At 38.5% G+C, this 16,479-nt stretch overlaps 1 protein-coding gene across 14 annotated transcripts in view; it reads left to right on the forward strand.

The window, feature by feature from the left end:
* The window catches only part of HDAC9 (histone deacetylase 9), a 496,147-nt gene that overhangs the window by 269,790 nt on the left and 209,878 nt on the right, over positions 1 to 16,479 (forward strand). For all 14 annotated transcript variants that reach the window (XM_075492939.1, XM_075492948.1, XM_075492937.1 and 11 more), the window contains 2 exons: positions 9,061 to 9,192; positions 12,038 to 12,153. In XM_075492939.1, coding sequence (XP_075349054.1) covers positions 9,061 to 9,192; positions 12,038 to 12,153 — 248 coding nt within the window. The remainder of the gene's footprint in view (positions 1 to 9,060; positions 9,193 to 12,037; positions 12,154 to 16,479) is intronic.

Here is a 16,479-nt window from a genome sequence, read left to right on the forward strand (position 1 = left end):
GAAAACGAAGTGGAATGGTTTTAATGGGCTTTTCAACGTCTATTCCCTCTGGATAAATAAGTTACAAAATATTGCATATAAAATCTGAGACTCTTTGAAGTCAGTAGAGAGACTGTCCTGTTTGATTTCAGTGGGACTAGGATTTTTCTTCCACTGTATCTAGGGCAGGGACAGTTGAAAACTTTTAGAAAAGTAAACAAGAACATCTAAAAGATGGCAAAAAGAGAGAAACAGACAGAGAAGTGAAAAGTGGAAATCACATGGTATCAGATCATCCAAAATAGAAGACGTTGGTTAGTAAAGATTGCACTTCTCCAAACTCCTGCAAAACATAGTTTCACTGAAAAATCTGTTCAAACCCACAACTCTAATTAAGGGTTTTAGCTGCCAAATAACATGTTCTGGCTAAAGCCAAGTAAGTATTACAGAGCCATTCATGAACAACGGCATAAGCTTTGTACTTTGCTTTTGATTTTCTCATGGGAAAGTAATATAAATGAGAGTGATACCTCCCTGTTGGCTTTAACTGTTAGAAATGCAAAGCATGCTGAAATTGTACATAATTCTCTTCCAAAGGAAAGGAAATAGCATTTCAATGGTTTTCCTCAGTGTCTCGTTGAGTTATGGTGGTGCACAATTATTCCTGTTAAATTACTCTACCAGATGCAAGGTTACATTGTATATTTAGCTAATTAAGTTGTAGGGGACTAGAATTATATCCCAGAGCATAAAGGACCTATGTAAAAGTAAACTTGTTTTAATTCAGTTTCGTTTTGAAGGTGCAGTGTCAACGTCTAATTAAGACTTTAAACAGGTGGGGGTTTTCTCCTCACTTCCCTTAATATGGAGAGATCCTTTCACAAAGTCGACCTTGCCTACAGAAGTTAGACAAATATGTTTTGAAAGTCCAAAACAACTTTGGGGCCAATTTAATCTTCATTTGTCTTCAGTGGAGCTGAAGTGCCTTCCTACTGTTGAGCTGAATTTGGCCCATAGTTCTCATCTTCTAGGAGAGCGAGATATACTGTGTTTTGGTTGCTTTTGTTTCCTTGGCATCCTGTACTCTGTGTTGCCTTTGGACAACTCTAAAGAGTACTCTTCAGCAATCTAGATGCCCAGCTCTTGTTTACTGATGACATTGATGCCCCATTAAACTGGGGGAGAAGGTGATGGTGTTTCATCATGAATTTCTGAAGGCTGATGAAATATTAGATTATACTTTTTGCCTGCCATCAATGAGTTATCACTGCGGGATATTTTCCTAGATTAAAATCTGTGGGATTTAATCACCCTGTTAACTAATTCCTTCTTGTATGCGCCTTGGGGAACAACATAATGATGAACATGATTATTCTATAAAAAATAAATCAGGTATCTAGGTGTCAAATTGTGACCCCACAAAAGCCTCGACTTTTGCGGCTAGGGGATTATCTCTGGCACTTCTTCACTGAAGAAAGTATTTTTTCTTGTGCAAAATCAGTGATTCAGTGGATGTTGGAGGAGGATTTAGGCTGAAGAGTGGGATTTGCTGTATTTGCAGAAAGCATGGTATTGTATTCCCATTACTTCTTCCCAGCTAGAACCAACTGGTGTATATAGTCAGAAGTGGAGTGAGAATAACCAGTGGAGACCTAACCAGAAGGACTGCCAGTCATGCGTATATAAATTTGGTTATCACCATTCAAATGAGGGATACTCTCTATTAAATGGCCTGTTTCACCTTCTTCTTTCTCCTCTATACCTCCTGAGAACTCAGATGCAATTTGGCTCCCATAAGTGCTATAGAAGTGCGAACAAATTATAGAATTTGGAGATGTGCAGGGAAGATGAGAATTAATTTTAAAATATCCTTGTTCTTTTATTCTATGTTTCAAGACAGTATAGTATTATTTACTATTTAATCCCCTATTTATTATTGGGAAAGAATATTAGTTTACATGGAAGAAGATTAAGATGGACCTGACATAGCAATAATGTGCCATGGTTTCAGCAGAGTTGACATGTAATGAGAACTCAAGAGGCCCAGTGAAACTGTGGCCTCATTGAAACTGCTATATAGCTCAGTGGTGCAAATGCAAGGAGATGCTGTTTCTGTGCTAAGGAACAGAAATTATTAAGAATTCTATCGAGAGACCTGTTCTTTTGCCTCACAGGTTACATGCAGAACAAATATCAACAGGAAAAATATTGCGCTGATCAGCTTTTCATCAAAAATATAAAGATCTCTAATTCTGGCTAAATGCAAGCAGTACACTAAGTAATTCCTACATCTAACTCAATAAATCATTCCTAGAAAGATAACACTTGTTTGCATGGATAATAAAACAGAAATTTTATGTTTCATCCAGACTGCAATGAATAACAAGGAAAAGTTAGATATTTAAAACAGCTTCAGGGAATATTTCATTTTTGAACCTTCTTTAGGAAATCAATGAAAATTTGCTAATCTTGTTAAATTGGCTTCCTTAGCCTGAAGAGAGCTGAAGGGCTGTGAGATCCCCTCTAATCTAATTAGCTCTTTTGCCATGTGTTTCACTAAACCTGTTTTTTTATTTAGGGAATGGATATTTACCTTAGTCTGAATAAATAAAGCATTCTACCTTTTACAAAAGTAAAATAAAGCAAAGGACTAAAGGGTTTCACATATGACCAGCACTCCCCTTAAAGCGAATGGTTGTACAGGAGACAGTTTCGGTATATGCTGAAAACACATTAGGTGATGCAAGCCAGAAGTCTCCATCCTGTACCGCTATGTCTGGTGCTCCCACCTCTTTGGGACCACCCAGTGGTCAGGCCCGTGTAGTTCTTGGAAGAGCTTTAGAGGGTATGTGTAAATAGCTTTCAGTCTCATGAATCTGATTTAAAACTCTTTCAGAAATGGCATTTTAAACTACCAGAATTTAGAAGTCATTGAACCTACTGAATTGTACTACATGCTGGTATCTCCCGGTCTGTCAGCCAGTGGGGAGGATGTCCCACGTGCTCATTGTCTAGTATTGTCTTGTATCAGGGTGTGGCCTTCTACAGCAAATGTCAGTCAGTCATGTATGAAAACAAAAAGTCACTGCTCATCTTCCCGATGCCTAATATATTCAGCTATGTGGAGGTGGCTGAAACAGTCTGTGTCTGCCTGCAGGAAGCCAGAGCAGAAGTCAGAAACTCCACGCAGAGCAGAGACTATTTACATGTCTGTAAGAACCATGTGCAGCAGAGGAAAGGCTGTGAAACCATCAGGTCTCTCAGAAGGACAAACTCATTCACAGCTCTCCACAAAGCAGCTGAGGAAACAGTTTTGATACCTGACCTGTGTTCTCTGCCTTTCTGCCTGGCTTTGGTTACATTCATAGTTCTGGTGAGGAAGCTCAGACTGTCTCCTCATTTGTCCTTTCTGATGGTGTGTAGGAGTATCTTGTGCTTTTCATTCTACCTACATCCCTGAGGGAGAAACTGGGAAGTTTCTCCCTAGCCCACTACCCTCAGACTAGCTTCTTAGGAACCTTAGATAATGTCTCTCTTGGCTGTTTTCATTGGTGCAGTAGTGAGGTGGGATTTGGCTTTTTCCTTGATCTCCAGGTCCTGGCATCGCATAGACAGGCAGGCTGCTTTGTTACTTATGTATATTACCATGGTGACTGGGAACCCACAGCATGGACCAGGAACTTGTTGTGCTTTGCAGTGGACCCAATGAAATGAGGATCTCTTCACAGTATGTTTTCTCCCATTCTGCTCCTCCTGCTTCAAGTGAAATCACAACAGAGATCTCAAAGTCATCTCATTATCCACATTCAGTATCTTCTTGAAAAATGCTCACTTGCCACAGTGCTAGAAAGAAACTTGACAAAGGATAAACCACTGGTATGCTGGCAATACCACCATTGTACTAACCAGACCATCTCATTATTTTCTCTTGTACTTCTGTTGCTTTATACCCATACATCATCCTTTTGTCCTATAACTTAGACTTTAAGCTATCTCAGGCATGGCCTGTCATAGTTGCGTGTTGTAAAGCACATAATGCTTGTCTGTGCATAGGTTTCTAGTGCAATAGTATAAAAAATAATAACCTATGTGGTGTGAAAAAAGAAAGATTCCTTGACTATTTATTCCTTTATTAATACTTGTTAGATATAAGGCAGGAAAACAATGAATAACTCTTTCATGGAGTACAGCATAGAATCAGTATAATATATGACCCTTCACAGCTGAAAAAAATGACAGCTAAAGAAATAGAGAATACCAGTGAAGATTTACTTAAAGATCATGAAGTCTTTGTTTCTTAATTGTTTCTGTTGACTTAAATATGTTAGAGAAATCCTAGTTATTGTTTCAAAGCGATCTTAGTGATAACAGCTGGTGCCTGAGCAATAGGGAGCGATTTATCATTCTCAAGTAAGATGTGAATTTTGCCGCTGTTGCTCGTGCTGTTGTTGGAATCTTTGTAGCCAAATTTAGCATCATTTACCTCGACTGCCCCACAGCTTTCCTAAGCCAGCCTGCCAGCAAGGAAAAGGAAATGCTTTCACTTTAGAGCCTTTCGAAGTCTGGACAAAAGCTCACTTTCTGTTTTTCAGGTTTCCTATATATGGCTTTAGCCTCGAGATGAGGACCTGCTCGCTATGCACCCTCTCCCATCCCCCATTTCCTGCCTGGGTTCATTAAATGCTGATTTGAAGTTGGCACACGCTCTTCTGATACAAAAGTAGTACTGTGTTCCAGGAACCATCAGAAAGTAGTGCATTATTATCTTTTACATTCCCTTCATATATATGTCCTCTCCCCATGCGTAGAAAGGATTTTTATCCCTTCTTCTTAAATATCTCTGTGTGTTTAATAAAAAGAAACAGTGAAGCAAAGCCCTTTCAAAAAAACCTCAGCTCATTTGGGAGCAATCTGGCCCCAGGCTGTATTCTTTAATGCTAGTATCTGCAAATTGCTAATATTAAGCAAAGTGGAGTATAGGACATAATGACTTCACCAAATCATTTTCCTATCTCTCATGCTTGTGTTTCAGTATCATGTTTCTCAGGAGAGAATAGTTTTCTTTGACCTGAGCAATGATGGTTGTTGTGATGAAATTAGTGTGTACCTATATAGCCTCTATATTTTCCATTTTTAACAGTACAGTTACTTACTTCTTTCCTGCTATATGAAGCTGCCATAAAAGATGAGAAAAATCATTGAGACGCTGTCTTTCTTCTTCATCTAGAACCAAAGTTCTCAGTTTTGTAGAGATAATTACAAGTCACAGCAAGGAGTTAGGTAACCAATCCTTGGGTTGCCTGTGGTATCTTATGTTGTTGTTTAAACGAATAATTTCTGTATCTTTCATAACTGTTTCCCACTTACAGTCATTTAAAGGGTAATGCCAGTTCATTATTACTAGCACTAAAAAGATAATAAGCCAGGTAATAGCAATGAGACTGAATAAGCCATATTAGTGCAACATCTCATTATTCCAACTTATACTGCAGAGTTACATAAACAAAATCATTTTCAGGCTAGTCTTCCCTGAAGTCCACTCAAAAGAATCGCTCAAATGGGTATCAACTGATTCCCATCGAGATCAATGACATGGGCTTTGACGGCCTTCAGAGAAAATAGCTGTCTTTTTGTTTTCTTTGCAACAAAACACTCTCAAATAATATATTTTCCCTTTCTCCAAGTGGGAACTGATTATTACTTGTTCCAAAGTGCTAAATGTAGTAGAAGTGTGAAGACTTGTGGAGTGAAGAGGCTAGGCTAATAGTGACCAATTAGACCAATATCAGATGTATACTGGTTCTAGGCAGGATTTTAGATGAATAGCCCAACCTACCAGCCTGCTGCCATGAAAACGTGCAGTCCTGTTTTCCTCATCTGCCACACTCCTAGCCATGTGCTTGTTTTTCTCTTGTCTCTAGCTTTCTGGCTCCTTGGTCAGATGATTCAGCCCACTATAGTTGCAGGCATCTATCCCAGTAAACCTCACCTCATTCAGCACCTCCAGCGCTTTAGAGAGGCCCTATTTCCTCAGGAAGGTGAGATACAGGACATACCCTGTATGGGGTAGAATTAATCTAGTTTTGAGTCCTGGACCCCAGTGGGATGCTTGGTGTACAGAAAGTTAGCCATGTGCATTAATTATCTTGCTGAGTCAGTGTCTTGGTTTATGGTTGAATCACCGCATAAAGTAATAGACTGCATGAAGGTCTTTTCAATGATTTTGGGTTTTAATGGAGCAAAAAAAGGTTAATTCTTAGGGGCTTGTATCTGCATGAGGAAGCTACTTTGTAGCAAGCTGGTGAGTAAAGCTTTAGCCTCAGAAGTTATTTGGCACTGGCTCCCCATGTGACACTTCTTTTCCACATGGAGAATGCCTTTGGGTGATGAACATAGTCAACCTTGGCAGTGGATTAATTAGGCTGAGCAAAGGTGCTAATAGTGTGCAGCAAAAATACTTACAGGGGTGGCTAATGCGAAACAGTTATTTTGAGCATTATCCCTCTATAGACCACTTCTAAGAACCGCTAGTTGAAGTATTGAACCTAATGCTTATTTGGAACATAAGGCAGGTTAATTACAATAATTCTTCACTGTTTGCCACTAAGGCCTTCCAAGTGCCTTGCAAATACTAGGGGAACAATTTAATTTAAAAAAAAAAAAGGGAAATATTTATTTTCACTTTTTGCTCACTTGTTTGCATTTTAGAGTTTAAAGGATTAAAATAATCTCTAAGTAATCTCATGTATGTGCTTTGGGGCAGTCTATGTGTGTATATATGTATATACATTTATAATTTTAATCCACAGCTCTCTATCCTTGAAGCTTAAAATACTTAATTTTGACTTTTTAACTATCAGAAGAGAGTTGACAATTATAGATGTGTTATTACTGCCTTCACGTAGGAGTGCACTGAAGCACATAGGATTGCTGTTGTGATCCATACCTGTTGCAGTCAACAATAATTCTGCGTCAACTTCAGTGGGGCAGGATGGTACAGTGACCTCTACAGTCACACACCAAGTCCTAGCTGGTACCATGTTAGGAGCTGGCAGTGTCTCATGGGAGACGTTCAAGAAAGCCAGTATTTTAAGCAAACACTTATCAAACCTTGGCTTTGTTTTTTATTGGGAGGTTTATTTTGTAATTTATAAACCACTCTTCCCCATGCCTTTTCATCTTAAAATTGATTATTTCCATTTAAAAATGATCTTCATCTTTCATGCAAGGGCTGTCTTCTCAGACGGCTCATAAATTCAGACATTGACATCAAAGTCTTATGTGCTTCTGTGCTTATATGATTGATTCAGATGCAGAATATGGTGGAAATGTGGTAAAAATAGGAAGGCAATCGCTGCGACTGAGCATGAAACATTCATATAGAAGTGGAGCTTTTCTCCAGTGAGTGTTGCAGAGGATTTGTATCACATTAGTCTGTCACGGGTATGGAAATATTCTCCTAAGTTTTAAGAGTATGGAATAGTATAAATCAAAATAACTGTAAGTGCAAAAGGAGTGAGCACCTTTTCTTCCAAATGTCATCGTACCTGGGTGAGATATGTGGTGAAAGCCCGTAGTGTAATCTTAGCCCATTGTTATATTTTACACTTTCAGTTTCATAGCAAATGGTATCTTAGACAGCAAACCAGTCATCTGTACTCCATCACTAGAACCACTGGTCTTAATAATGGTAGTAGCTGATAAAAAGGAAATTCTTCATTACTATTGTTATTATTAAAGATTTCCAGTGTTTTGCTAGCCTGTGTATCTTAGTCTGAAATGCACTTAAGGCACAGGCCACTTAGAAGGGAGCGCTTGCCAAGAGCAAAGTAGTGCGTGACAAAGGCCAGCACGCGACTGCAGGGACTGCAGGTTACAGCAGCGCTCCGGCGGAGGTGCGGCCCCTTTGCTCTTGCGTGAGCTTTTCTAATGTCCCCATCCCTGAGGGAACAAGTGGGACAGCAGGAAACAGATGTGTGATATTACATGCTGGGCAGGGACTGGAATCAGAAGTGTAGGATTGAGTTTCTGCCTCAAAATGACAAATGGTATAATGCTGAATTGAATGAAGATTTCATTTATATTGTTTTTCTGCTAACTCTTGCTCCTTCTTTGGGGCCTGGCTTAGGTCTGTGCATAGGAGAGAGAACTGATCCCAGTTTCCAGCTCGCTCTATTTTGAGATATTCCTTAGCCAAGCCTCAGTTCCAGAAAGGGAAATATAAACAAATTCTGTTCCACAATTATCTTTCGCTAGCTCTTAGCAGTCTGTTTGATAGAGGGTTTACTTAGAAGAACAGATAGATGAATACATGAAACATTTTATCATGCTAAAAATATCACAAAATAAAAAGCACAGCAGAGCTTCATCTCTGACTTTCATATGAAAAGACTGTGTCCATTTAGGAAACAAAGGTGGAACTTGCCCAAGGTGCATTAAATATAATCCTAGGTTTTCTGGGAATCAATCCTACTTCTTTGTTTTCAGAGCATGTATTTTTCTGTGTAAATGTTCTTAGGACACTGTCGTAAATGTAGTAGTTTGGTGTGTTACTCAGAAAACATTGAAGTTCTGGGCCTAAAATTGCTGACCAAGAAATGTTCTGCCAGCAAGGCTTGTCGTAATTTATATTTCTAAGAGAAATCAAAAGGCACCAGTGGAGGCTTCTCTCTATTTCTGTCATCAGACCATAATCCAATTATAAGGTTCCAAGTTCAAGCTGTATTTCCATCCAAGTTTTCACCTACAAGAGAGATTAAAATGATGTAGAGTAAAAGTTGCATTCATCTCTAATTAACACTTATGATTTTAACAATAATTAATGAGTAACTTCAGAGTTGAAATGGGATGAGAAAAACACTGGGATCCGAAGCTTTTCAGCTCTCTTCCTCTCTTTCCTAGCCTCCAATCTAAAATGGAGTTGTATAAGGAGCAGCAGGATGGCTGGGGAGGATGGGTGGTAAAATCTCTGCCTCCAAGCCCTCCTTGGATCAGATGAGGTCCTAAAGGGAATGTCAGTGGTGTCTGACACAAAGCAGTAATTGGATTTGTAATCATTTACTTTCTTCCCTTAATTTCCAGCTTCAGAGCCCAATTTGAAGGTACGTTCACGGTTAAAACAAAAGGTGACAGAAAGGAGAAGCAGTCCTTTACTCAGGAGGAAGGATGGAAATGTTGTCAGTTCATTCAAGAAGCGACTCTTCGAGGTGACAGGTAATTAAGAATGGAGAAATTCTGTATCAGCTGCGACTGCTCACAGAATAGTGGTGGTATTTTGGAATTGAAGCTGCTTAACAAAAGGTTGTATCTTTTTTTTTTCTGCTGCTGAAAAGAAAACCATATTAAATAAATGGCTGTGTATAAATAGCTTGTAGTCTACACCTTTCTACCACTTACTAAAAAGTCATTGTCAATTTGAAAGCCATAGTTTCAAACCAGCTTGGAAACCAGCACTTTACAACAGCAAATACAAGAACAAATGAATGGTAGACTGTTGGTGGAAAGGGACATCAAAGGAGAAAACAAGAATAGTCTCTTCCCTTAATTTGTGTCTTCTGTACACAGGCAACATTTCGGGTCTTGCATCTCCCACTTGCCATTTCCCATGGAAAATCCAGATGCTAATACAAAGCGCAAAAACACCTATCTGGTATTACCTAGGTTAATCAAGGATATTTTGGACTCTTGTGTTTTGGCCCTATCCCTCTGTTGTCTCTTGTTTGAAAAGGTCAAAGTTGGTTGGTTTTGATGTAAGGGCTCACTAAGCTGAAGAAAGAGTTGAGAAGAAAGAGAAGAAAGAGTTGAAACGTTTAAAAATTCAGTGGCATATTGTTGGTCATAGCAGATAGTAAGTATTCTTAGTAATTGAAAGAGAACTTTTAGCATGTAAAAATACAGAATTATGCACATGAGGGGGATTAAAAAGGGAAAAAAGCAAAATAAAAATTTGTCATTAAGTAGTATTTGTTTTCAGTATTTTTCCTGCCCTTGAACTTAAAAAGTGGCAGGGTGGGTGAACTGTGGATGCTAAAGCTTTCTTTCCATGTTTGGTATTGCAGAGTGGTAGATTTTGTCACACATATTATTTTGTAGAATTGCACCCGAGTTCCCAAACAGCCTAAAGTCCTCTCATTTTTAGTCCTTAGGATTAGTATGCTGCCAAAGCCTTATCTGTTGATTTGAAATAAAAGAGCATTTACAGTATTTGGCCTCATTCTGATGTTTCTTGCTTTGACTTCGCATCATTATTTGGTAGCTTCGTGGCTTGTTCAAGTGATGTTACAATCAGGCCCTATGTTTATGCAACCAACTGTTACTAGTCTGTCAGACATGTATCTGAATTCACTTGGTATATCAGAATTATGTCACACCAAGATGGAAATATAACACAACATGAACAAATTCATGTCGATGTCCCCATACATGCAATTCTCGTGACAACTTTTCACAGCATGTCGTGTGTAAAACTGGGACATGGATGTGAATGTAAGTATGAAAGTAACTAAATAAGGTCATTTCCCTGTAAATTATTTCCAGATTAGAATTTTTTACAGCTAATTTATTATTTGAATTTGCTGAAGCTCTTATGAGATTCTTGATCTCCATTTCCTTAGTTTTAGCTGATTTCTTTATATTTTGTATGCTCACAAGTAAGGTATAAAGTGAACTACTTATCCCAGGTATTTTTTTCGGCAGCCACTGAAAGAGCAGAAACCTGAAAATAAATGTGTTCTCTTCCTAGCTCTGACAATAATTCGGAGCCTTACAGATTGCCATTATAATTATTAATATCAGCTATATGACATTTTGTACCTTTCCTAATCAATATTTCCCTGATCAAACATTTCTGGCTGAAGCCTGTTTCTCCTTTTTTTTTATTCTTTTAACTGAAAATAGCCCTTTATTTAAATGCCTATTTATATAAAAAGTGCTACGGTAATTTTTAGAAAACTGAGAATAAAGAATAAGTTTGTGTTTCTGCTCTTCTATGAAAACTGGTGAGAATATGATGCAAGAACTTTACCTGACCAGTTAGCATAGCTGGGTACAGATTCACTTCAGTAAATCAGTCAGCTCTAGTAGGAAAGAGCAACAGGTCCAAGAAACAGCTAGGAAATCTCCCAGTAATTTCAGTCAAAGTGAGGATATATTTTTGCATGTGAACTGAGACAGAGTGAAGAAGCAAAGAAGTGCCTATAGGATATTTACTGCCACATTTAAATATTAATTATTTTAACTTCCTGAGTACTTTAATTTGAAAGCTATCACATGAAGCAGGCTTACCTCTACTAATGCTGTGCTCTTCCATCTTTATCCTTGTTAACTGTTTCCATTATATAAATTTAATTTGTATCAGTGTAGGATTAGAATAACTCAATACAACAACATGCAACGAGATCATCCTTTTCCCCTTTATCTTAGACAGAACTTGGGAAATTTTAAATCAAGATAACATACAGCCTTTCAAATGCTATTTTAAGATTTTTGTATGCTGTAATATTCCTTCATATTTGTGCCAAAGGTGTAGTGAAAGTGGTGTATATTTTGCCATTAATACTTGCGTACGTAATGATTAGTCCGCAATGGGCTCATCCCTTTCTAAACAGAAGGGAGATGGCAGTAGGTCTCATGAATTGACGACATGTTATCGTGACCTTTGCAAGCCTGCTATCTCTGTCATTTTGATCTCTCACAGAGGCAGGACTCTTTGCGGTTAAAAAGAAAAGACTTTTTTTTTTTACTCATTACAAGTTCTAAGTATCTGCCTGATATTGAGTATCATACCATCTTTGTGGGGAAAAAAATAGTAAATTCTTCCTTTTGTGAAGCAGACAGATCAGAATGGGAAAGACCAAGAGTATCTTTCCTCATTAGAGCTGTAAAAGGAAAACCAAAAGAAATGGAGGATGAATTAAAAATCTTTAACATAAGTAAATAGGATAACCGATAGATACTTTTCAACAGAAAAAAACCCCTGTGTCATAAAAAGTATACAATTAAACAAGATAATGTGTTCCTTTCCAGTGTGAAATTCATGTATGCTTAATCTGTTTTTCAGAATCCTCAGTCAGTAGCAGCTCCCCTGGATCAGGTCCCAGTTCCCCAAGCAATGGTCCAACCAGCAGTATAACAGAAAATGAAACCTCAGTTTTGCCATCTAACATTCAAGCTGAGGTAAGACTCTCTCTTTATTGGGTAGACAATTGCTCAGATTTTAGGCTGGAGAGATTTGAAACTTCAGTTTGATCATACAAGCAGAGTAATTGCAGATGATATAATTATCAGGGATACCAGGACACTGTAGGCTGACATCAGAGTGTGTTATATATGAGATACATCTTTATATATGAGATGCATGTTCATGAGGTCGGCATATATGAGATGCATGTTCAGGAGACTCTTTGGTAACAAAAGTCCAAACAAAAGCAGCAGTAATGCTACTGGAAGAGTGGGAAGGACCTATGGAAGGAACTTGGAAGCATCTCTGTTGTAGAACATTACCTTCTGGGATAACCTGAAGAGGTGCACAGTGCTGAACGCTGATGAAGAACTTTCACGTGCAAAAGAGTGATTTAGGCATTGGTGACCCTAACATATATGAGTTAAGGTGGTCCCAGGCTTAGATGGCTGCTGAAGTAGATTTGTTTAATTACAGTATTGGAGTTAGGTGACGTAAATCCTTTTTCACATCTGCCTTTTATTTCACTGTACCTCAGTTTCCTTCTCAGGGCAGTACTTACCAATGTAACTGACATGCCAGGAGTCTTGGATACTTGTTTTGTAAAGTGAGATTGTACACAGAAGGAATCTTAACTACTTGTTACTCTGTTTCATGCATACGTGCCTATAACAGCAGGAATGCAGATGGTAAATCAGTTGTGATAAACCTCATTTAGCATAGACGACATGCCTAAGTCATGCTTTCCGTGGCAATATTGTAAAGGGACAATAAACTAATGCAACTAAGAGAGAATCAAATTCGACAATATTCTGTATCCAGTGCCTATACTTACAGCAGTGCCTGCTTTGGTGGCAAAGTTTTCTATTAATTGTCGGTTTATACTGTTTGTGTTAGAAAAATTGCATAAGAAAATGTGATTTAACAGAGTTTTAGCTAATGGAGCTATTTCTCCAGGTCAGTGGCAGGACATTCACCTCAAAAAAACCTGGAATGGGCAGTTCAACCTCCAGCAGTGACTTTTCCCCATAATGAATTAATTGTGTGTGTGAACTATGATCCAGGGGGCAGGTGGGTGACCTCTGCACACTGATTAGTAGCCTCTCTCTGGCCCGTAACCAAAAAGAAAAAAAAATTGCATTGATGGCTAACATGTGGTCTTGCCTCATAGCCCCTCTGTACGCGATTGCAAAGAAATGTAAATGATGCTGATAAGATCCATCATTTGGATTAGATTAGATCCTAGTTCAGTGGAATTAAATGGTATATTTTAATATTGGGAATGTTTTAGATAGAAATTTGTAATATGTGGATGTTAATGCTGTATTAAACAGAAATCTTGTCCACTTGGATCTTGTATTGACTTGAGGATACTACAAAATGCAAAGGGAATAATGTCTCAGACTGATACACAGTGCTTGTTACTTTGCATGTTATAGTTTCTGGACACTTGCCCACAGTGTTGAACCACCATCAGACATGCATACAATCTGGTCAGGCTGGCAATCTCTGTTTGGGGAGATTTGGAAAGGTTGTAGCAAGAACCAGCAGAGTTATACTCTGTTTATTAATAGAATACCGCATTGCATATCATTTGCTATTACTGTGCCAAACATAGAAGTTATAGCCCCATATACAATCACAGATGCTCAAATGAGCCTAAAAGTTCCTTTAGAAGTTGGGCTCTGTGTGCTGGAGTTGGTCACTTAGCTCGCTGGAAGTGTGCTAAGAAGCTGAAACTACTGACTTCCATTTCTGGATCCAGTCGGGGATTTCTTTACCTCTCTGGTTACTTGACTCTTAATACTGTGGTCCTGTGGGCTGAAACATTTTTCCATAAATCTGAACTTCAGTGCATTTTGATTTCAGTGGGATTTTCTTTGGTAGTTTAACAGCAGCCAAACTGCTACATATCTCTTTTCTAGTTTAGGATTAGCTGCCAGCTCTCAAAGGCTATATATCTAATCAATTTTTCATCAGATACACAAAGTACAGAAGTTTCTAATAATAGGTTAAGTGTTCCAAAATCACCCAAAATATCACTTGTTTTGCTGTAATCCCGCATGACTCACATTGCTGTTGTTTCATAATCGTTGTTGTGACATTTGCAGTAAGTGTTGTGCTCATATCTGAGTGGGTGGATAGCCGCGGTTTTCATGGCAGCAAATAAAACACTTTTTGCTGGGGGAAAACAGGTTGCTATGACAGAGAGCCATTTACCAGTAAAACATGAGTCAATACCGTAAATGATTACACTCTAGTGCATAGACAGAATTAGAGCATTATCAGTAATGAAACAGATTTTTAGAGTATTTTTGCCATATCCATTTGAATAGCGAGACTTTTAAGTGGTTTACCCTCCAGAGCAGACAGTCTGCTGGGTAGACATTTACATTTTTTTGAATGAACAATGGTGCACTGCAAATGCTACATTTTTGCAGATAATCTTTTACTATCACAGTTCCCTTAACGGTAATTTCAGTACTATTTGTTAAAACACTAGTCTCATTATATGAAACTTGAAAGTTAAACTCAAGATTTTAATTGCACCTTATAAATAAAATGCTGTTTTTATTAGGCCCGGTTGTCTCCAGTATCATCAAGGTTCACCGCAGTAGCTATTTGTCTCTTGTAGCATGCCGTACACTTTCAGGTCACCTGCTGTGCTGGGGCTAAATCTTACTTGCATGAGAAATGCAAGCAGGATTGAGCCCCTGCACAGCACGTCCCTTGAGTTCAGAGGGGCAACCTGCCTTAGTCATGTGAAATGATTAATATTAGGCATTCACAGCCTGGTCAAAAGCCATTGAACGCAATGGAAAGTTTCGACTTGGTGTAAGCGGGCTTCAAATCATTTTCCTTCTCTTTCATTTGTGCTTCACAGAGCAGCATTTCCTAGAATATCGCCTGATTATACAGGAGACATAAATGACATGCATGGCAGATAAACGCGTACTTGATTTGTGCCACACACTATGTTTCTAATACTCAGCTCCTTGAGGTGTTCTTTGCAAGTGGCTAGTGGCAAAATGGGTAGGTTTCTGACCAGCTGGTGAGGTTTGCTTCAAGTATATGTGAAGAGAGTCTAATTAATTAGCAAAAAACCCCAAAAGCCTTAAGAAATAAGAATGTAATTGGGCATATTCAAAGCTTTGACAACCTTACTGTAACTCCACAATTTAGCCGTGTTAAAGCCAAACCATTTCCTCTTCCCCTCCTAATGTGTAAATGTGCATATAAACATGCACACATGACATAGGTGTTCCTGCTTCTCAGCAGGTCCCGGTACCAAACCAGAAGTACAGTAACTAATCATGGTTACTTGGTGATCATCATGTACTGTTACATTTAGTTATTGTAATCTATTTTAAGAAAGAGGGTAACTCTGTTAACAGGATACTTTAAGCATCAGGAAGCAGGATCCATGGACCCAGTGAGTAAGTAAGTAGAGGAGCAAATAGGGCAGTTTCTCTTTAGGATAATTTAGGTGCCAATCCAAACCATCAAGTCTGCATGTAGGAGGAGGACCATGGCTTAGCCATTGTGCTGCCAAATGACACTGCTGGCAACTCCGGTTTGTGCCATTTCAAGGTATTGTCAACTGTGTAAAAAGAGAAGCTGCAGCTGGGGTCATGCAGTTGTGCCTCAGCGTATGCAGGACCCTAATCTATGCAGGTGGGCTCCTAAACTTATTTTGAGAGATGAGGTTTAAGTGACGCTTAGGCTAATATTACCTGAAAATACTTTTAAAAATCAGTTACCTCCCCAAATGAAAATTACTGATTATTAGCGGTTAATTAAAAATTGGATGGAAATGCTCTTACTAATAAATTCCCATTTTAAACATTAAACTCCCATGGTACATAACGTGATTTATTCTACCTCATGAAACCATCGTGCCTGGCCTTAATGTGGGAACGTGCTTTACTGCTAATACGCCTTGTCACTGTTATGTTTGTTAATTCAATTCTTAGAAGGTAATAGTGGCTTACTGAAAACCAAAAAGGAAACATGCATTTTTGAAGTGGCTCCGTATAGATGCTGCAGTTGCTACAAATTTGATTATATCCTAGGAAGCACATTAGAGCTGCTGCAGTGTCCTTTTTCAGTTAAACCTTTGTAGTCTTCCTCAATAATATCTTGATGCTCTCCATTTTATTCATGGTCAAAGGTGGATATTGTCAAGGCAAGACACTATTAGCCAGGAATTAATGTAATATACAAGTGAAGCTTCTTTGTTTCGTATGCTAGCTGTTGACATTCCCTAGGTACCAAAAGAAAATTACAGAGATAGACTTCTACTGTTATTGTCTCAGTGATAG

The sequence above is a fragment of the Mycteria americana genome, chromosome 2, assembly GCF_035582795.1.
Source record: "Mycteria americana isolate JAX WOST 10 ecotype Jacksonville Zoo and Gardens chromosome 2, USCA_MyAme_1.0, whole genome shotgun sequence".
Lineage (NCBI taxonomy): Eukaryota > Metazoa > Chordata > Aves > Ciconiiformes > Ciconiidae > Mycteria > Mycteria americana.